This window comes from Lichenostomus cassidix, chromosome 1Aa (assembly GCF_008360975.1).
Source record: "Lichenostomus cassidix isolate B80296 chromosome 1Aa, HeHo_3.0, whole genome shotgun sequence".
In the NCBI taxonomy this organism is placed as follows: Eukaryota; Metazoa; Chordata; class Aves; order Passeriformes; family Meliphagidae; genus Lichenostomus; species Lichenostomus cassidix.
This window is the reverse complement of record NC_139480.1, coordinates 29,575,022-29,597,203: the sequence shown is the minus strand read 5'-3', so window position 1 is coordinate 29,597,203 and position 22,182 is coordinate 29,575,022. Positions and strand designations below refer to the sequence as shown.

The window sequence follows — 22,182 nt, the reverse complement described above, 5'->3', positions numbered from 1 at the left end:
GTTAAAAATAGCGAGTGACTGCAGCGAGGAACTATGACGGGCCGGCGGCACCGCGTCCCCTGCCACGCACCCAGCTACGGGGGGGCGCCGGAGCCCGGAGGCAGGCGCGGGGTGGAAAGAGGAAGGCAGATCCTGGGTGAACCGGTAGCCACCCGGTGCTGCAGTATCGCTGCGGATGCTGCACCGGGCCGGTGGAAGCACCTCTCAGGCAGGGCGCTCTTGACAAGCACCGCAGCGTCCTGTCTCCGCCGCGTAACCCAGTGCCCCAATGTAAACACTGGAGAGCTGCTCGGCTCACGTGCTAGCGGCCCCGCTCCTGACCCCCGCCGGGGCTCGCCAGTGACCGGCGCCACCTTTCAGTCGGGGACGCGCCCCCTCCCCCGATGTCCCTCCGGCCCTGCCGGGCGGCGGCAGGGGGTCAGTCGGGCAGAGCAGGGGGGCGGCGCGGCAAGCGGGCGGGCGCCGCGCCCCTTGCGATGACGCGCCCACATTCCTGCCTGAAGAGCGGCGGCTCCCCGAGGGGGCCGTCAGACCGGGAGCGACGCCGGAGCGACGCAGACGCGATTCTTTCTTTCCTTTTGATACCGCTGGCTTTTTTTACGTGATCTTTTTTCTACCTTTATTTATCTAGGGTCTTGTTTTTGCTGACATTTTATAGTTAAGGGCTTTTTTATCCCTTGCAAGAAGAGACAGGAGCATCTCTTTATTCCGAGGCTTCGGGAGAAACCCTCGCTTTCAAGCTCTTGCGCAGAAGGTACGGCAGGGGCTGGCTGCTGCCGGGCTGCCAGGAGGAGCGGGGCGACTTTTCGGACGGAGCGCGGCTCGTCCTTCGAGCCTTTGTCCGGCGGCAGCGCCCCGGCTCGTGGCCAAGACTCTGCCGGGCTCCGCCGAGACTCGCGTAGGGACGCGCCGTCGCTGCATCCCGGAAAGGCGGCAGACCGCAAAACGACTGCGGCGCGACGCAGTCCCCCGAGCGGTTTGCGGGTTTCCACTGAAAACGCCGGGACGCGCGGTGTCGCCGGCGCGGAGGAGGGAGGGAAACACGGGGAGGGACAGGCGCGGGCCGGGAGTCTCCGGCAGCCGATGTGACAATCGCCCGTCGGTGTTGCATCAGGCTGCGCTCCGCTATCGGGGCGGGGAGGCAGAGGGGGGAGGGGGGGGAGTGCGGCGTGGCGGTGCCGCTGCCTCGGTGCGGTGCCGGCCGGGCGGTGGCGGCGGCGGCGGCGGCGGCGGCGGCGGCGGTGGCGGTGGCGGTGGCGGTGGCGGCGCGGGCCGGGCGGTGGCAGCCGCGGCGCGGGTCTCACCTTTGTCCGCGCGCCCCCCGCCCCGCGCGCCTGGTACTTTTCCACTCGGCGGCGGGCGGGGGCCGCGGGGCCACGTGACGGCCGCGCGCCTGCTGCGGCACTGACGTCGCCTCCCGCCCCCTCCGCAGGCGCGGCGAGTCCCGCCGGCAAGGACAAAAGAGCGGCCGCCGCCGAGCCCCGACCCCGGCCCCGCCAGCATGAGCAGCGCCGAGATGGGCAAGTTCAACATCTCGCCCGACGAGGACAGCAGCAGCTACAGCTCCAACAGCAACGACTTCAACTACCCGTACCCCACCAAGCCGGCCGCCATGAAGAGGTGAGGGGCTCCGCGGACCCGGCGCTGCCGTGTGTCTGCCGGCAGTCCGCACGGGAACGCGGGAAGCGCCGCGGGCAGCGGCGGGCGCGGCGCTCCGCGCGCAGACACGGGGCAGGTGGGGTGGTTCTTTCGGGGTTATGCCAGCAATTCTCTCTTTTCCCTTGGAAATGGATTGGAAATGCTGATCGGCAAGTTGCCCGTGAGAGTCACTAATGATGCAGTGTTGTCTTGCAGCCACTATGCGGATATTGATCCGGAAAACCAAAATTTCTTGCTCGACTCCAATCTTGGAAAGAAGAAATATGAAACTCAGTATGTAAGTACCTAGCAATGACTTTCCAAATAAACAAACAAACAAACAAAAACGTTTTGCCAAATTTACGTTTGTTTTAATTCTGAGATGAGTAATAACTTTCTATTAATTATTACCTATCTCCCTTTCCTCAGCATCCGGGTACTACTTCCTTTGGAATGTCAGTATTTAATCTGAGCAATGCTATTGTGGGCAGTGGCATCCTTGGTCTTTCTTTTGCCATGGCTAACACTGGAATTGCTCTTTTTGTGTAAGTATCTTTTGGTTCATCAAAAAAAAACCCATCTTTCTGCTTCGTAATTCATAGTGGAAAAATACTTGGTGTAAGAATATGAGCCCTAGAAAATAACCAGTCATTTTCATAGGTGCTGAATTGCATTTTAGGATTTATGGCTTGTTTTAAATTTAAAGATTGTGATACATTCAGAAGAGCTTGCAGAAATTAAACAGGTTCATTGCAAGTTCTGCAAACCTCAAAAACATTTTACAGTGAATTTTACTTGACTTAGTTGTAGCTTCTCCATGAATAACTGATAGACTTCCCCTGAAAGTCCCATTATCCAAGTCCCGATCAGGGATGTGGTCTCCCTTTCCTCAGCTGACATCATTGTGCCAACAGAGTTGCAATGACCTTAACCAATAAAGAAGTCCTTTTTATTGCTATGCTTGTACTCAGTTCAGGGAACTGGTTTCAGTTACACCTATAAAAATTGTCTGCCTGCAAGGGAGGATGTGGAATGACCAGCATATCTTTATTGACGTGTCTACAATTGGCAAAAGCTTTGAGGTGTAAGACAGAACAGCAATAATGACATAAGGAACGGAAATGACATAAGGAAACAGTTATGTACAGTGGTTTTAAATCTTGGGAAAGTACATTTTTCATGTATTGGTGGAGGCAGTTCAGCTCACACGACATGTAACATCAGTGACTTGACTGCAAATGAGCATCCATGGATGTGTTTAAAGGAACTTTGTGTTTTTATCCTGGAAACAGATCAATGTGCTGAATGTTCAAGAACGTGTGAAGAGTTTAGTTCAAAATTTCCCTGACTCTGCTGCCAGATTTCCAGAAAGTAGGTCAGATTTATTTCCAGATGTTTCACAGTGTATCAGGGTGGTGCTCAAGTTTCCTGAGGAAACTACCAATGTGTAAAGTTGTGATCGAAAGGATTTTAAGTATATGGTCACTTGTTAATCTTTTACTAAGATTTTCACTTGCTTAGGTGATGCTAAACTGAATTAATGGCTTAGCATGAATCTATAAGAGATACTTCATCTCTCTATACATCAGTTTCATGCTCTAAAGACGTTCTGCAGCACATGTAAGATCATCAGTGTAATGCACATTAAAATGTCTTTGAGGAGAAAAGACAATTTAAGGCTAGCTATTTGAAAAGACGGGAGGTCCGTTTTTCTGAGGAAAAAATGTTCAAAACTGTCAATTCAACAATCGGGTGCTGAGGCAATTTAGTTGCCTTATATTTTCAGATACTGCATTCGGTTCTATTTGTATTAGTGCTGTTTCTAAGACAGCTAGCTTGTTACCTTTCAAAACTTAGTATAGATTTTATAGTTCTGATGCAGGAGAGCAGTTAATCACAGATGATACTGAGGAATTTATGATGGCACTGAGGGCATTAAAGGCTTCCTTAATAATAGGGTTACAGATTCAGATCCAGATGCAGTTGATTAAGGCAGTAAGTTCTTCGAAGACTGTGGAGTCACTTGTGTCAGTGCTGTGACTTGTCACTTGTGTCAGCACTAAATGAATTAATAAAATGGTCTGAAAACCAGAAACAGAGTGAGCTTCTAAGATGAGTTTGCTGTCTGATCTTGTCAATGCTGTAGGCAGCCATTCTAGATTAGGTCTGAGAGGTTCAAGGTCTGTGCTGTTTTAAAGTAGTGTAACCCTGGCACATCTCAGCTGTGCTGTTTCTAGTTGATGGCTGAGTCAAATCCTAGTTAATCTCTACCTGTCAGAAATAGAGAGGTTTATTTGTGTGCATGTGTTAGTGTTGAATTGGCACAGTAACAGAAGTTTCCTATACAGATCTGTGAAGCTTCTCAGATCTTCTTGTTTCCAGTTCTTTGTGCTGCGTTTACTAACTTCACCAACATTAAAAATGACACAAAAGGAAATGTGCTCTGAGAAATTAAATATGCTCTTTTTGAGCCATTTTTGATATGCTGATTCTCGGGTTTCCTATAAAGCAAAATGCTCGTTTTTGTGTAAGAAAGACCAGGGTTCTTTTTTAATGTATTGTAATTTTCCACTGTGTTCTCCAGCAGCCAAGAAGTCCCCCCTAGCGTGCCACTCCGGGAATTGCATTTGTTGTGGGAGAGATTTGTTGTTGAGAGATCCGAATTTTAGGTGATGCAAATGTGCTTCTGGAAATAATATGCATTGCCTGTAAAAGCTGTGGGGAAGATAAACAAGCCACTAGTGATTCCCATGTAAGCACACCTGAAGAGTTAACTTCTGAGGAAAGATTTTTTTTTTTTTTAATGACAATAGATGTGTATTTCCATTTGAAAATGCAGCTCTCAATGAGTCTGAATTTTCAGTCAGTCCTTTAAGGCTTTTGCAGTTTCATCCTTACATAAAGAAAAGACATAACACAGGTTTAAGCTGAAAAGCTGATTTAAGACCAAGAGATAATCTTCACTTCAGCTGTAGTTAGCCTCAACTGAATGTTCAATGTGTGCACGACACACTATTAAACAGGGATAGGCGGAAACATAGTTTCTTACAAGGATGCAACCCCGCCCAATTCGCACACATCCCCATTATACTTTGTTAAGTTATTTATATCAAATGTGGCCAATTATAATAGCCTGACGCTTGGCGAAGCTTATGCCACTTCACACTGAATAGAATCATTGTTCAAGCCTACACTAGAATTTCTTTGTATGCCTCTGAAATGCAATTTAGTATAAAATTCTTTCTAACCACGGCATTAGTTGGGTTTCCAGAACGCTTTTAACTGACCTTAGAATCTACATTTTTTCCCATATATTTTAATATGGATAATGTTTATGTTTGGTACATATTTATATAATAGAGTTACAGTAAGTCATTTATGGCTATTACAAATTTGCATGTTTTTCTCTCCCCAGGATACTCCTGCTGTTTGTCTCAATATTTTCTTTGTATTCAGTGCATCTTCTTTTGAAGACTGCCAATGAAGGAGGTATGGCAAATTACTATTTTACAAACAAGTAATATTTGTTTCTTACGGTATCTTTGTGAAACACACCCTTCTAATGAGATATCTGTTCTATTTTGTTTTAGGATCTTTATTGTATGAACAGTTGGGAATGAAGGCTTTTGGTATGGCTGGAAAACTTGCTGCTTCTGGATCAATCACAATGCAGAACATTGGAGGTGAGGACAAGATCTTAAAATGTCTGTACTGTCAATAGTAATTGTTCCCTGCTTATTCTTGGAGACTTATTTGTCACACAACATGTGTTCATTAACTGCTTGTGTTCAAGTGAAGTTATGAAACATGTTATGTGATTCTTGCATCGTGTGGCATATTCTATATTTGTAATGATCTATGATGTTATTCACCTACAGCTATGTCAAGCTACCTCTTCATAGTGAAATATGAGTTACCATTGGTCATCAAGACATTTATGAACATCGAAGAGACCACAGGGTAGGTGTTAGAACTCCTCATCAGAGAAACTATTAGGAGAAACAAATACGGAGACTGTATATATTTTTATATGAAGACCACGTTCGGTACACCGTAGGGTAGCTTCTTATTCAGACAGAGATACAGTAAGTTTTCCCTTCCCCTGAGTGCTTCACTTCATTTAGATCCAGCCTGACCTGGGAAAAGGGTAGAAAAATACAGGTATCGCATCATATTGCAGAAAGCTGTTCTGTAAACATCAGGTAAGTGTTCATGTATGTACCAGTTAGTACATACACTTGATAAGGAAAGGCAAATGTAATTGTGGTTTGTTTTTTTGTTTTGGTTTTTTGTTTATTCTTAATGCATTCAAACTGGTTTGGTCTGAATAATTCGGTTTTCTAGTGTTAATATTGTGGGAAGTGATTAAATGTAAGACTGCGGTGCAGATATGCAATGAATGTCTTAAGGAACAGCTCTCAGAAAGATACAGAGACTAAACGATGACCTAAACCACAGTTTATATGCCCAAGACCAGAATGGTACGTTCTTTGCCATCTGGTCCTGGAGACACGTTGGCTCCAGAGTGGCTTTCCTGCTTGGCTTTAAAAAAAAATTGCCTTGAATAGGATTCATTTTGTCTAACCATATCCTCTGAAAGTTTGATTTTGAGTACATCGTTGATCTGGTCTTTGTATAATCAGTGGAGAATGTTGATCCTCTGTAGTGATCAGTTCAGTGCACCCACCTTAGACACATTTTGCACCTCTCCAAAGAACAGTTGATCATATCACTCTGTATTGAGAGGGTGTGTAAAAACAAGATGCTTGAGTTCAGATGGATAGAGTTAAGTGCTATAAATCTCACTCTTCAGAGTTGTACTTCTGTGCCTTGTCCTGAAGTGTCCCAGTCTTGAGAGGGCTGAGCAGCTCAAGACTCCAACTTACACCTAAGCCTGAGTTCAGAAGGTAGGCATTTTTCTGCCTGTGTTCCCCAAGGGGTTCAAGCCATTTGGTGATGTTCATACAGCTTGCTGATAAATATTGTCATAACAACAGTGCTAGCCATATGTTTTTTTTTCTTTTTTTTTTCTCTTTTTTCCTAATGTACTCAAATCCTGCACCTACCCTATTTACTTAGTAGTGTTATGTTTACAAATTCTTTGCTGGGAAGGTTCATTTCTCTCCTTTGGCTGAATTCAAGTCCCTGTTTTTCAATTCTTACGAGAGCCCCTGGAGTAGCCAGTATTTAGAAGGGGGCTCGGAGGCAAATATTTTTACTGTCCCATCTTCAGTAAAGAATTCAAAATTGGTTAAAATTCAAGAGGGAAAGTTAAAGTCTGTGAATCTCACTGGATACAGCTGCTGCTCTGCAAATCTGGCAGAGAAAATTAAGAAATTGAGATCTGTATCTTAAATGTTTTCTTGTTGGCTGGCACTAGGTAGCTGTACACTGATTTAAAGTAAATATTTGCTCAGTGCTCTGGCAATTGTGAACCCCATTTAACTGACTCTCTCCATGCATTGCTTAGGGGAGTCTGGGTGGCTACCATTGGCATGGATTCCACTCTGGCAGCCTGGGGCCTAAAATGTAAGCACTTACCTGTTTAAGTGTCCCAAAATAATGCTTACTGTAAAAGGGCTTCTGGAATTCTGAGACAACTCTATTATTAAAATTTGTTTAGCAACTTCTAAAGTACTTGGCTATATTTTAAAACTGCACAATCCCATTCTTTACTCTTCAGCACGGAAAAACTTTGAAGTCCTTGAACTGAAAGTCCTGATGGCCTCTCTATGGTATGCACAATAACAGTGCATGTTCTTATGATTGTATCAAATGCAAGGAGTTTCTGTGTTGTGATTTCTTTTAAATTTGCCACAAGTCTACTATATTTAAAAAACAAAGACAACAAAAGGTGTATGGTGTTAATGTCCTATACATCTGAAGTTTCTAAAACACTCCTTTTTTACATCTAATTATCCCAGGTAAAACTGAGGAAAAAGATGACTACATCATTTTTGCATATACTATATAAATCCAGAGCAAGTTGGTTAATTATTCCATATTTTCACTGCCATATAAAAAGGCTACAATTCAGCAATTGCGTTTGCATATAGAAATTTCCAATTAAGGTTGTTTTCCTAAACAGTATACAGTCAATTTTAAAATAAATATATTGTTAAATTATATTATAATAGGATGTAAAGTATTAATATTTGGTACTTTACTTGCTTAAAGTGTACAGGATGATCCTGTATGACTTTCTTTTTATGTATTAAAAAAAGATTTTAATCTTCTAATGCTCAAAAATATTTTGGGAAAAAATAGCTGCTGCTTCTTACAGAATAAATGGCAAAAATGTTCTGAAGGAAAAAACTTCTGAGGTTCTTTCCAAGTTTTCCCTACTGAAAGGGACTAAATGTGCCTCCAAGAGACTCCCAGTGCTTGTTGGAGTTTTCTCAGCCAGTGGGCTTGAGCTACTGCCTTACCTTCAGCCCTCGCCTGTTTTTCTTTAACTCCACAGGGCACCCAACAATTTTATTTCCATTAAAAGTGGAAACCCTGCTGGGGCCCTGCGATATTCTAACACATCTGGAGAGCTGGGAATCAGCACTTCAGAAAATTACTGTTTTTTTCCGTGATTGATCCCAGTTGACTTTTTTGTAACCAATCATTTACTTTTCTGTCTTCTGACTTCCAGATGCATATTGTTTTTATAAAAGGACACTAAAGGAAAGGCACAATGCAGGCTTGGGGTGAGATAAGAAGCTATTGTAGGGTGTTAGGTCCATATAGGAAATAAAATGCTATCCTTTGTGACATCAGGTAGTGCATTTTTTTAAGGAGCCATATGTTATAGAAAATAAGACTAAAGAACAAACTGCAAATGTAGTTTTAAAATACTTGATTACTTACAAATACTACATTTTTTTTCTACAGAGAATGGTATCTCAATGGTGACTATTTAGTGCTGCTGGTGTCTGTCTTCCTCATTCTTCCCCTGTCCCTACTCAAAAATCTAGGTAAGTAGTAGAGAGCAACCAAAATAAAAACCCATTGAAAATACTGTGGGGAAATGGGTTGATAAAATGTTTGAGTCTTGAAATGCTATGTGAATTAACAGCTGTCTTCAAACTTGTGTCTTGGGACTAATTAGTGTTTAGGTAATTGCTGTCAGTCTCCTTGAAGAAAGGAAAAAAGTCAAGACAAATATACTAAATTACAGATGTGTTTGTGAAAGGTCAGCAGATAGGATGGCATTAGAACAAAGCTGAACAGTAACTGCCTGTCTTTGTTCTTATCTCAAAGTTGGACCTATTTTGGTCAATGGTGGAATAATATAATATTGTTACCAGCTATCCTGTAACAGCCTTCAAAGAATAGGGGGATGCTAACCCTGGGCAATATCTTTTCATTTTCGATCCCAAGCAGTAGCATAATACTCATACTAAATGCTTTATCTGAAATGGCTGTAATTCAGTGATACATAGGAATAATTCAGTTAGCACACTATTTATTCAGAGAATCCTGTAGTGTAACCTTAATAACTGAGAGTCTCAATGTGAATTGCTCTCTCAAATCATTATTTTCTAGAATTTAAGTAAATCAGTAAAAACAGGAGGGAAAAGGATGTTGTTATTTGATAGCGCGTGCTATTAGAATCAGTCCTATAATCATTCATACAGTTGTTGCTGCAAGGTGTTTTAGTTTGCATCTTCTTTTTTAAGTTAAAAAGTTTAACATTATAGACTGACTTATATACAGACCCTAATATGTCTTTCAGAACTTACAGCTCTGGGTTGAGATTAGCAGAAAGTCCATGAATAATTAACTTGTTCTGTGTAATGCTAAGAAAATTACAATCTAAAGAGATCACTGACAGAATATATTTTATCATAATGTTTTGACTTGAGTGGTGTTTCTGTTTACTGTATCTTAGATTTTTTTAATCTTTCTTGATCACAGGGTATTTGGGCTATACCAGTGGCTTTTCCTTACTTTGCATGGTCTTCTTTCTGATTGTTGTAAGTATAATCTTGTAAACTTTCAGTGCTTGTAAAACTGCACTTCAAAGTGAAATCAAACAGTTTCTGAAAATTTTCACATCTTGCATTAGTCAGAGTAAAAAATGCATGGTTTTATTTCTAGGTAATTTGGAAGATGTTTCAGATTCCTTGTCCTATGGACAGTGACATTGTGAACATGACATTAATAAATGCAACACTGGCGTCTTCAGTAGATGGAAACATAACAAATGATGATATGTGCAAGCCAAAATACTTCATCTTTAATTCACAGGTAACTGACTGAAAATCATATGCTCTGTTGGAAATAGCTGAGACGAAGTACATAGCAGATAAATTAGGTTGTTTTTCCTTGAAGCAATTGCCCAGTTTTAAAATTGGGATGTATTAAGACTTTGTGTTCCAGTAGACTGGGGCACTGTTTACCTCATGCAGACTGGGTGTTTCCACATTCCAAATACACAGAAATTAGAGGAGGTTGAGGTGCCTGTTCAAGTGGCAAAAAACACATCTTTCATGCTTCAGCACAGCATTTCTCAAACCTTTCTCAAGGAAGTTAGTGAAGCATTTTAAAAAGTAGTTTGCAGAAGATGAAGAAAAGTGTAAGCACATGCAAATAGGATGTTTGACATGTTCCCAGTCACAAATCCTTGACTCTCATAAATGCTGCCAGTTACCGTGGTGAATCTCCACACATCTGAACCCAATACCAAGTTCAAGATATAATGGCTTAAGGCTTTAAGTTGCAGAACATGATTTTGAATGCAAATACACAAATACATGCAGCTCAGCATGCACTTCAGTGACATTTGAGACTATTTGGTACCTGAGGGTCTGAGGTTAAGAAAATACAAAGTTGTTTTCACTTTTTCCAAAATTTCCATTGTAAAGAATAGCTGGTCTTTACCACAAAATAAGGTCAAAAGTAGAAATCTACTGATGGTTTTTTAAACTAAATTTCGAATGTCTGTTGAGATACTTAAGAAACATACTTTTTTTTTTCCAGACTGTTTATGCTGTCCCAATCCTAACATTTTCTTTTGTCTGCCATCCTGCAATTCTTCCTATTTATGAAGAGCTGAAAAGGTAAGTGTTAGATACATATCTGTAATTTCATTAAACAAATAAATATAGTATGAAACAGTGTGTTCTCAGTACTAACAATGTTTCTTTTTCTTTCATACAGCCGAAGCCGTAAAAGAATGATGAATGTGTCCTATGTATCTTTTTTTGCCATGTTCCTCATGTATTTATTGGCTGCTCTCTTTGGATACCTGACATTTTATGGTGAATATTGCCTTTTCTGCTTTCTTTTAAATTATTTAATACTACTGTGGGTTCTGCAAACCCACATTTTATTTTAAAGATAGAACAAGCAAGCATTTACTATGTATTCTAAATATACACTGTTTGTTGGGGTTTTTTTAGTATTTCTATAAGTGTACACCCCAAAGGAGATCAGTAATAGAATTAGACCCAAGACATAGGATTAAAATTGGATTAAAACAGATTCCGTGCCTCCAAGTCATCCCTGTGTAGAATGGATACATTCTTACAACAGCTCTTGAGGCTTTCAATTCATATTGATGTAACTGTAAAATTTGCTTAGAATCTAGAGCAGAAGCACATGTTTAAGAAATATGTCAACTAAATCTAATTAAAATACTGTTTTCTTTATAGGAAAAGTTGAACCAGAACTGCTTCACACCTACTCTGCTTATCTGGGTGCTGATGTTCTGCTTCTTATTGTGCGTCTCGCTGTACTCATGGCTGTAACCCTCACTGTACCTGTAGTTATTTTCCCAGTAAGTGATTTTTTTAATGTCTTGCTACTATTTTTTAACACCTGTACTGCTGCAGTCATTTACTGATTAGGTAACTCCCATTTATTAATTGAGAGAGTTTTTCTCTTAACTGAAAGAGGAAATTTATTCTAATATGCTTGATGAATTATCCTGTACTGTTAATTCAGTAAATATGTAATATTTACAAAGCAGTAGATACAGATACATTCAGTTCTATTGTTTTCCTGGTATGGTTTTTTTGGGGGAAAAGAAACAGATTTCCCCTTTGTGAAAATACTTACACTGTTGTATTATCAGCTTACAAAAGTCAGCATGTTTTTGTAACTACATTGTGGACACAATCTGGCCCTTTATGTGTATGTTGTTGAACAGCATCCTTAGATGCTACAAAATTTCCTGGAATTTTTTCTTGTTCAAGCCAGATGTTTTTCCTTGGCTTTTTTCTCCGTATTACTTTCATCTTTCACCTTCTATTAAAACCTGAAGCATTCAGGACAATCATGTTAAAATACTTTCATGATTGACTGTTAAAATACTTTCGTCCTTTTCAGAAGGAAGGTCTAATTCAGGTGACAAATACACAGTCTTCTAAAATGAAGACTAAACTGTCTTTCTTTTTTTTCTTTTTCCTCCCCTCACTGCCTCCTTCCAAAGATCCGCAGTTCCATTACCCAGCTGCTGTGGGCAGGGAAGGAGTTCAGTTGGTGGCGTCACTGTTCCATCACTGTTGCTCTTCTGGCATTTACCAACATGCTTGTTATCTTCGTCCCTACTATTCGAGACATCTTTGGATTCATTGGTAAGCACTTTTTTGTGAGGTCGAGCAGTCTCTCACATTTCAGAAAAAGCAGTTCCAATTCAATTAGAGTGTCTTTATGTGTTGATGAATATTTATTTTCGTGCTTTTTCTATACAGGTGCTTCTGCAGCTGCCATGCTGATCTTTATACTTCCTTCTGCCTTCTATATCAAATTAGTGAAGAAGGAACCGATGAAGTCAGTGCAAAAGATTGGGGTATGTATAGAAAAATATGTAACTACACTTGCTTACAAATTCAAAGCAAAATATTTAATTATCTTCATCAAGATTAATGAATTTTGAAGTACTGGTGAAGGTAGTTGGTGAATTGGCATTTAATGCTATCTGCATAGTTGCAAGGAGTTACATAGGAAATCAAAACCAAGGAATTAGCCATCACAAGACTCAGTTCACTTCAGTGACTTCTGTCAGCCCCTGACCCTCAATGTCAACAGTAGCTGGGTCATTCTGTTGCTGGTAAGAACCAGATTTCAACAGAATACCCTAAGAGCTGTATAAAAAAAGCCTTAACGTTCTTCAAATATTCTTTTAAGACTTATTTACATAATTTTCCCCATAGAAGCTCATCTCTGCCAGTTGTCTGGGTTGATAGTTCTTGGTGCTCTTACTGATTATAGACATACTGACTCAGAATGAAATCAGACATGCTGAGACAGAGTCAGGTCAGCACAGTGGCATAGCCTGACTGCTATCAGCAGCTACATTCACTTCCCTTAGTTGATGGTGCGGTCTGCTATACTGAAAATAAATGTACTTTTTGATTTGATAAAGGACCCCAAATATGAGAAAGATACTTAGCTCCTTGTCACTGACTTTATCTCTTGTCTCTTTTGTTTTGTCCTCTGTGAGCAATGGCATTTGTGTTATATATGGGCATGAATTTGTAAGTGTATGTTGTGGTTTAACCAACACCGTGTCGTAGCAGAATCTGAAATACTTCTTTTATGTTTTCTTTTTTCAGGCTGCATTCTTCTTTCTAAGTGGTATACTTGTGATGACTGGGTGTATGACACTGATTATTCTAGACTGGACCCAGAATGTTACATCTGATGGCCATTAACTGCCCTGGTTTAATTTCTGTAATACTCCACTTCAAATGCCAGTGTTCACTCAGATACCTACTGAGAACGAAAATGAGCTATTCAGCTTCCTTTAAAAGGCAGATTCTTTGCTGATGGTTCTTCTGATTGTAGAATATCTGAACTCTGTCTTTAAGAAACTATTCTGCATGATGGAAGTGGATATTAACATCAAACCACGTGAGTGTCTGGCTGAAGGAAGTGACAACTTTATTCCATTCCAGAGAATGGACAGAACTCTCTGTAGACTTTTATCAAGCCATGTTTGGCTTTTGTCATTGTTACTTGGATATTTTGTTATTTTACTTGAATGTGCCTAATGGAACCATTTGATGTGAGAAAGAACTCTTTAATTTACAGCAAAGTGTTTAAATAACCAATGAGAGAGCGAGAGAAAGAGAGAAACACTATTATTTTTTGTACCAAAAATTCTTATGGACCTCAAAAGCACTATTTTGACTTTAAGAAACATTTTTCTAAAAAGAAGGAAAAAACAACATAGAAGAGCTCAGAAAAAAAATTTCAATTAGTGTCCTAAATTAAATTTAGTTTGACTTTCTTGATCTCCTCACTAGTGTCACGAGTGACACGACCCAAGGGAATGGCCTGAAGCTGAGTCAGGGGAAGTTTAGGTTGGATATTAGAAAAGGTTCCTCACCCAGAGGGTGGTTGGGCCCTGGAACAGCTCCCCAGGGAAGTGGTCACAGCACCAAGCCTGGCAGAGCTCAAGAAGTGTTTGGACAATGCCCTCAGTCACCTGGTGTGATTCTTGGGGTGTCCTGTGCAGGGCCAGGAGTTGGACACAGTTATTCTGATGGATCCCTTCCCACTCCACATATTTTATGATTCTGTAGAGGCATGATTAAAGTAAATTTTATTTTAAAAATGCTTCTAATGACCAAAATGAAAATTAACCAATTCAGGTCAAAATTCTCTGATACTAAATGCTTCCCCTGAAATTCACGTAGTTCGAATGAGAGTGAAAACAATCTGGAAAATCATTTGTTGGCTTATGTAAGTAACTAGAGTTACCAAAAATGGTGTGGAAATGCAAATTTTCAAACTTCAAATAAACCCGCCCTTTAGAAAAAAGTACATTTGAGAAAAGCGCAAGTAATCTAAAATTGTAAAGATGCATTGACATTTCCCTTCTTGAGGTACTCAGTAGTGCAATTGAGTAAAACAGGGTTTGGGGTTTTTGCTTTTTTGGTTTTTTTTCCTGTTGTAGATATAAACTGAATGGCACTGGAGCATATGATGCCATTAATACAAAACTCCCTCCTCAAGTTCCCTTTATTAATAAGGTCCATTGTCAGTTGTAGCAATGTTTGTTGGGTTTTTTTTCTGTCCAAGCTATCTTGAAACACTCTGTAGGAAAACAAAAAAGTCCTAATGTAGTCTACTAGTTGTATAATATTCAGAAACTGTACAGTATTTCTCAAATTCCTCATCCATTTTTGGATTTTGAATTACTTGACTATTCTGTTTCTGAGTCAAATTCACAAAACAACTGCACCAATATTTCATGCTTGGTACAAACTCTCTTCACATACACAACTGGGATTCCTCTTCCAATTTATACTGTATAGTAGTATTAAAGATAACCTCATAGGCTGGATAGTCATCTCATACTTGTTTGCTTCAGAAATAGATAAGGTTCTAACGAGCCCTAGCTGATGAAACAGGTGCTGTATGGTTGTGATGAGCTATTTTGTTTCTAGTGCATGTTTACTCTTCCATTCTTGTCCCAGGTTGAAGAGAGGTAACACTTGTATAACAGCGTACTTGGCTTATAAGAGGTTCTCAAACACAGCAATATTGGGTACAAAAGCCTAGATAGAGATTATTAATGAAATAGTCATGGCAATGTGGTCAACTGTCTTCATCTGACACAATGTTTTAAAAATCTGATTTACAAAGTCCTACTTGGTCATTGTGTCAGAGGGGGCAAGTAAGGGCCTGTAATCCATTGATTAAACAGTGCCTGAGACTTTTTTGCTCTTACAGAATTATAAACAAATCTAAACAATAGTCACCATTTGGCAGATAATGTCGATGTCTGCCCAGCCATTTAAAATCTATGGAAAAACAACTGCAGGTATTTTGTATTGATACTTCTGCATGACTGTAAGTACTGGTCACTAAGACTATAGTGTAAAACTCTAATGACAAGTTAGATTCCTCTTGTGTTATTTGTATTATTGATTCGGTGGTACTCAACTGGCAATTAATGATCCTGGAGTCAACACTGACTAACTCTCTGTAGGTACTTCTCTGCCTCAGGTACTGTACATCCATGGCTAACTATCCCATGTTACCTGATCTCCACGTAAGTGCTGAGCACGTGCCTCCTCAGTACTTTGGCAGCTTTTCTTCTTCCTCCACAAATGTGCAAAGGTGGAAGAGGATTAAAATGTTGTCTACCTTTGAGCAATTTGTAGCACATAAGGGTTGAAGTACTTCCCTTGCCAGCATTTAAAAAGAGGAAAGAAAGTGAGAAATACCCTCCTTTCTCACGGCAAGCATAGAAGAGGAGGGAGTTGTAAGTGAGAAGTTACTACAAAGTCCTTCTTGGCAACCAGAAGGGAGGAAGATTTTTGTGATGACACCTCATAGTGTATTGTACACGTCACTAATTCTCTGAATGTAGCAATTTCCAGATTATACATTATGTGTTACATAATTTGATGACTGACTCTCCACCTGCAACAGTTGAGTTCCACTTGGCTGGGTCGATTTCCAACGTGTGATTTTTTTTAATTATTATTTTTTTCCAAACCTGTCTGTTTAAAGTTTCCTACACTACAAACCACCTAAAAGAGCAGCTTCAGTATTAAACCACTGTTCTGTCACCTCAGTTAGACATTACTGTCTTCCATGATATTTCAGTCATAAATGTAACATGTTATTTATAAAGCATTAATCCATTAAAACTAAAACTATTTTTCAATATTTATGATAGTCTATGTACATAAATTGTATGTGTGTATATACTGTAAGTATAATGTATATAATGTAGGCTTGGAGTCTAGGATTTATGTATATATTCCTCTCTCATTACTGATTGTTACATCATTTCAATGAGTTGTCCATGTACATCTGTATAACAGCTGTCAAAGGAAAAAGCCTTTTACAACAATGTGTAATGCATACAGAAATGAAAGAAGTGTGTTACACCTAAGGTGTGTAAGAAAACACTAAGATTGTATTTATTACAAATGTATATGTTGCAATAAACACAAGAATCACTTGGGTCCATAGAAAGCATTGTTCAGGTTCATGTGTACTTTCTCTCTAAAATTTACCATGGATGTTACGATTTCCTGAATGCAGCAAGTTAACAACCTCTGCGATCTAACACTAGGGCGCCGGATTCGGGCATCCTGCGGTACATCCGTGTACATATGTAAATACCCACCTTGTTGGGAGAGGCCAGCAGTCTAGCTACGGTTGCTGGCTGGACTGGTGGCCAGCAACACAGTTTCAATGAAACATTGTATGTTTGTTTTAACTGAAATAAATAAATAGGTAATCCTAAGCAATGGTGTGATGTTTTTCTTGGGGGAGGCATTTGGAGGATTTTCTTTGGAGATTATGTTAAAGACTATGTTAAAAGTATGTTAATTTCGTGCATATTTAACTTACTGAGCACTTTTCAGGAAAGGTGGAAATGAAAAATGGCATACACCTACATCCTCGACTTGGGATCCACAACTGTACCCTACAAGGGAAAAGAGAACAAGTCTGGGCATTAAAATGAGAAATTAAATCCTACAAGGAACATGCATTATGTAATTTCTTTTGTGGAAAAGGCATAGCTGGAGACAAGACCCAATGTGTTAGATCTTGTATAAGTGTAATAAGTGAGTGAGTCTTGCTAAAATCTTATGCCACTTTCCTTCATTTGAATCTCCAGAAGACTAACTGCATATGTAAGAAATTTCAAAACTGGTGTGTCTGGTTTGCTTCCATTTTGGAAACCGACTGCAAACCAAGTGCAGTTTATCTGTTCTTAGTTCTCCGTAAGTCTGTATCAAGTCAAATGAATATCTGTCCCAAATATTTAGAATTGGGTGAAAGACGCTGGAGTTATTAACTCAGTGTGTCATGTGTACAGCAGAGTTGAGTGCTCTGAAATTAGGAAACACCTCAATTAAGGTTGCATTAATTACAAGATCACATAGTATTTTTTCCTGGAATTCCCCCTTAATAACTGTTCATTATTTTGGTTTTTTAAGATGCTTTCTGTGTGTTCATAGTGTTTGCTCAAAGTCTAAAGCCCATCCTTATGAGGGATGAATGTCTTCATTCCTTTCAAGTTCTCATTTTAATGTCATCTTTGTGAAACATGAGTTACTTATTTTCACAATGTTGCAGGCCTTCGAGAAGGTATTAATCAGTACACAGCTCTGGGGACCTGGAGTGTGGAGAAGCAGCACTGTGGCACAGCCATGTATTTGAGTCCACAATTTTATGTCCTCCACTTGCTTATTTTGTGTTTCAGCATTTGCTTATGTGTATCTGAAGTATAACTTTAAACAGGTTTGGCATGATGATCATTCTTGAAACAAGAGCCCTAAGCACCAACCTGGCCATTTGGAAAGGGTGGTCATATCTGGAAAGGCTCATTCTGATCAGGTGCCTGTCATCGCACAGGAACTTCATAGTGCAGAAGCCCTCTCCCTAGAAAGCTGCTTGACAAGCCCAGTTAAGCTCACCTTTACAGTCAGGCAATTCCATCAATTTAAACAACATGAGAAGCAGTCTTTTGTGCATTTTATTTCTCGCACGAAGGGAACATGGATCAACTTGTGAGAAAAAAAAAGAACTGAAATTACATTGGGATGGTGTCTGAAATACCATGATTTGAGCCTGTCTACCTGCTACAAGGTCTTTGCTCCAGAAGAAAGTCATCACTTCAAGTTCATTCAAAATGCTGAGCTTTGTGAATGTCTTGATATCTGTTCAGGTGACAGATGGCACCTTTACTTTCTTGTAGTTCCCCTGAAATTTGCTTCTTTTTTTCCACCCTGGCCTTGCCAAGTCTGTCCTGTCCCAAGGTCCTGCCTAGCCATCTCACCCCTCAGTGTTCATGCAGCAGCTGGATCATATCAGGTCATGCCCTCAGCTCCCCTGTGGCTTAGCTCATACCCCTGTTGGCAGAGCATCACAGCTCCCATTCAGTCTATATGCCCAGGTTTCCTTTCTGGAGAAAGAGTAGAGCATGGCCAGTGTATGCCCAAATTTCAACACCAGGAGAAACCAAGATGCTGTGAGGGAGCCTACATTCCTTTGAGGAATGTGGTGCACATGCCATTCCATCTCCACTGTAGATGTGCCCAGCACCAATTTCCTTGGCCTTTCTGCTTCCAGTCTCTTAAGTGTGACAGTCCAGACCCCATCTGCTTTCACGTGCATTACCGTCTGTCTCCTCTCACAGCTGCTTTTGGCTGTCACGATGTGACTCTGTCAACTCTGTCACTCTTGCTCACACCCTTGTCCCAGTTTGCCAGGTCCCCTGGAACACCACCTCTTGAAGCTCCTCCTGCAAGCCACCTGCCTTCATCTCACTACCTTCCTGACTATGTCCCTGGCCCAGCCCAGCAGCAATCCTTCCACATTTAATTTACCCAGGCATAGCTGGAAATATATTCCTTTGATTTTCCTAGCCTCTATCCAGCTGGTCTCCTTATGGCCACCACTCTAACTACAAGCCTTATTTTCTTGTTCTCTGGCCACCCCTCCAGCTCTTCAGCAGCCCAGAGAAGTGCATTCCAAACTCAGTTCAGGCAGCTCTTGCCCCTCAAGCCTTTGGCTGAGCACAAAGCCCTGCCGGAGAGAATGGCAGGGGGCAACTTTTCCAGGAAAAAATGATTTATTATTTCACTATGGGAAAACATACTCATTTCCCTGATTTTATTCTCAAATGGGCTCAATCATTTAGGCATAGTTTTTCCACACAGATGCACAAAAACACCACCCTGCTGCAGTTACTTATGATGGAAGATGTCAGGAAAAGCACCTGAAGCTAGGTATCATTTGAAAGAACAGAAACATACTCCAATAAGAGAACAGTCAGGTAACAGATGATACAACTAGCCTTGTTTGAAAATATTATTTAAATTAGAAATAAATAGTAATTTTAATTAATATTTACATCGAGAAAAAGGAAAAAAATGTTTTCCAGTTGCAGAACATAATTTGGTAGGTGATAAATGTTGAATAGGTGCAAATAATAATGTAGAAACTCAGTATGGGTCTTGGAAAGGAAGTGTAGCTTATATAACTAGTTTTTTTGTGATCTTTAATAGTCTTCACATCATCTCCAAACAGCTCAGATTGCAGCAAAATTAAATGGAGGCAAGTAATGTGCCCTGGATATCCCCAAATGCTCAGGAGTTATTGGGCTGGGGCTAATGTGGCCAATCACATCTACTTTTTGTTAAAATAAATATCAGTCCATGAACATCCAATATTGCTCCTTCCTGCTCACTGCAGTGAGATGATTCGATGCGCTGGTGGAATGTACCTTGGGACTGGAGCCCAGGTGACTCCACAGGACAGACAGACAGACAGGTCCATGATAGGTGGCATGAACCACCCTCCAGGCACCTCACCCTGCTGCGGCACTGTCACTTGGAGGCTCTGCTCAAACCCCACTGAGGACTTGGGCAATGAATAAAACTGCAGATGTTTCCGTTGAGGGCAAGGCATAAGGAGCATGCCCCAGTGCCATGGCTGAGGAAAACACTGAGGCAAATGCTAAGATGGGGATCAAAAAGGCCACAGCAGAGCCTCAACTTTGTCAAAATGTGAAAAGCAGCCATGCAGAGCATGAGCAGTTTCCCTCTTTGTCCATCAGAAAACAGTGGCATCCAGGAGAACTTCAGAAGATTCGTTTGAAAATAGCTGCCCCTAAAGTATTTGCATTTGTGCTTGCTTTGCTGACACAACTGGGGAGGCATCTGCTGTCAAACTGTTGCTCTGTGAGGATTACTGGACTTAAATGAAAATGACATGCAGGGGAATGTGTTTTTCTAGGAAACAAGTGAGAAAGCTCCTAAGGACACCGGCTGCAGGAAGCTGCACCACCAACTGGGCCGTCACAAGAAGCTGCTGAAGTTACCAGGGGACAGCACTGGGTGCATGTGTTTCCTGCCAAGGAGTATCAAGGTTGCTGCATCCACCAGCCTGCCTGCAGAAATCGAGCCAAAATGCCTTGAGGGCAGAAAATTAAGAAATCTGCACTAACACAGATTGACTGCCCATGGGGACTGTCCCTAGCCTGCTGCAGTCACCCAACTCAGAAGGACTGCGTGTTTTCTGCTTGTGCCAGGTTTTGGCACTTGCTTTCATCCCAAAGATCAGATCCCAAAGGATCTCTCTAGTCCTACTGCAAAGATGAGGTTTCCAGGCACAAACAAGGCTTACATTCTTCCAAACAGATTATTAAAACCATGGGTGTCCCAGAAAACATTTTTTAAGTAAACGAGCCCTGCCTGATGTAATGATCATGGTTGTCTTTATGGACACACTGGGAGCAGAGGTGCAAGGACCATTCCAATCTATTTGCACTCACATGGAAAGACAGTAAAAAGTCAAATGGGAAAGTGAACACAAATTCCTCTTCCAGTAAACCAGACAAGAGCCAATACTGATTTCCACACCTGCATTGTTTTTCTCAGTCCCAGAAGGATCCATGACTCTCAAATGCCTCTCACACATTGTGCTAAGGAAGCCTGTACTCGCTGTAACAGCCACTGCAAGTTGGCTTTTAATCTTCATTTCCTCCATGAGAGCATTCATTTCAGGTATGCTGTATTTCACATCCTGGCTCCTTCAGGTCTTATACAGTTAATGTGAACACTGAATTGATTATGAGACCTAAGTGCAGCAGCCTTTTTTTCCCCCAAGATCCAGCCCTAAGTCCTGCAGTGAGCTCCTATAAACTACCAGAGAAAATACAGGCCATGTCACCAGCTGGGCCACACTGTATTTCAAAACCAAGTTTGGAATTTAACATAAAACAAATGTTTTTGTTTTCTTGCTGCCACAGATTTCCACCCGTTGTGGTAGGTCAAATGCAGTACTTCACTATTCCTGCACTTAAACGAGCCAGTTTCCATCTTGTGGTTAAATTTCTCAACGCATTTAAACAATTGGTATCTTGGATCAACATACTGCTTATCTACAAGTCCCAGTGGAGAAGTCCTATGACGGTTATTATGTCTGAGCATGGCTAACTACTAGAATATCCAGCTGTCCTCCCCTGCAGACTTTAGTTTGGCAGGGAACATCAGTCTTCTTCTGCATTTTCTAGCAGCAGCTTCACCAAAACTAAACCTCTGAAGTGTTTCCTTTCTTGCTTGAATATGGGTAAGTGTTGGAAAGAATCAGACACAGTCTTTGTCATCCAGTATCGTTAAAGAGCCATGAAATCCTTCTGAAAAAGGCATCAACGACTACTTAGAGTGACTACTTTGCCTTCTTGTTTTTATAAATACTCAGTAAACTTAAATATATGGAATCTAAAGTACTTTTACAGTTTATTTTGTTTCTGTCAGTTCTGCTGTTATCTGAGTCGAGCTGCCCATGTGATTCAGACTTTTCCCTGGTGAAGGGACTGGAATGGTGCTTTCCCTGTCTGTGCACAATGAGTTATTATACATAGTCCAATAACACAGAGATAAAAGTACAGAAGTTCCTCTGCAGAATTTTTCCTGCTTTCATTTCTCTCACTCTTCTTCAGACTAATGTATTGTAGCTTTCCCTTCTCCCTTCACTACAGCCACCTAAGACCATTCACTTTTCTAATTCTCACATGGGTTTACAAACCCTTGACTCTTCTTTTCACAAATAAATGTCTTTGCTTTTCAT

General features: G+C 40.8%; 1 protein-coding gene across 2 annotated transcripts; it reads left to right on the top strand.

Moving 5' to 3' along the window:
- Positions 1–612: 612 nt before the first annotated feature.
- SLC38A2 (solute carrier family 38 member 2) lies at positions 613–16,843 on the top strand. Of its 2 annotated transcripts, XM_085043866.1 has the most exons (16): positions 613–754; positions 1,433–1,620; positions 1,855–1,936; positions 2,068–2,183; positions 5,054–5,127; positions 5,229–5,321; positions 5,517–5,598; positions 8,518–8,600; positions 9,544–9,602; positions 9,727–9,876; positions 10,609–10,688; positions 10,789–10,889; positions 11,283–11,407; positions 12,062–12,206; positions 12,324–12,421; positions 13,188–16,843. In XM_085043866.1, the coding sequence occupies exons 2-16, from the start codon at positions 1,502–1,504 to the stop codon at positions 13,284–13,286; spliced, it is 1,506 nt and encodes a 501-aa protein (XP_084899992.1). In that variant the 5' UTR covers positions 613–754; positions 1,433–1,501; the 3' UTR covers positions 13,287–16,843. The 2 variants fall into 2 exon arrangements, with proteins under 2 accessions (XP_084899992.1, XP_084899984.1); XM_085043858.1 differs by having other exon boundaries at positions 12,062–12,421.
- Positions 16,844–22,182: the final 5,339 nt, after the last annotated feature.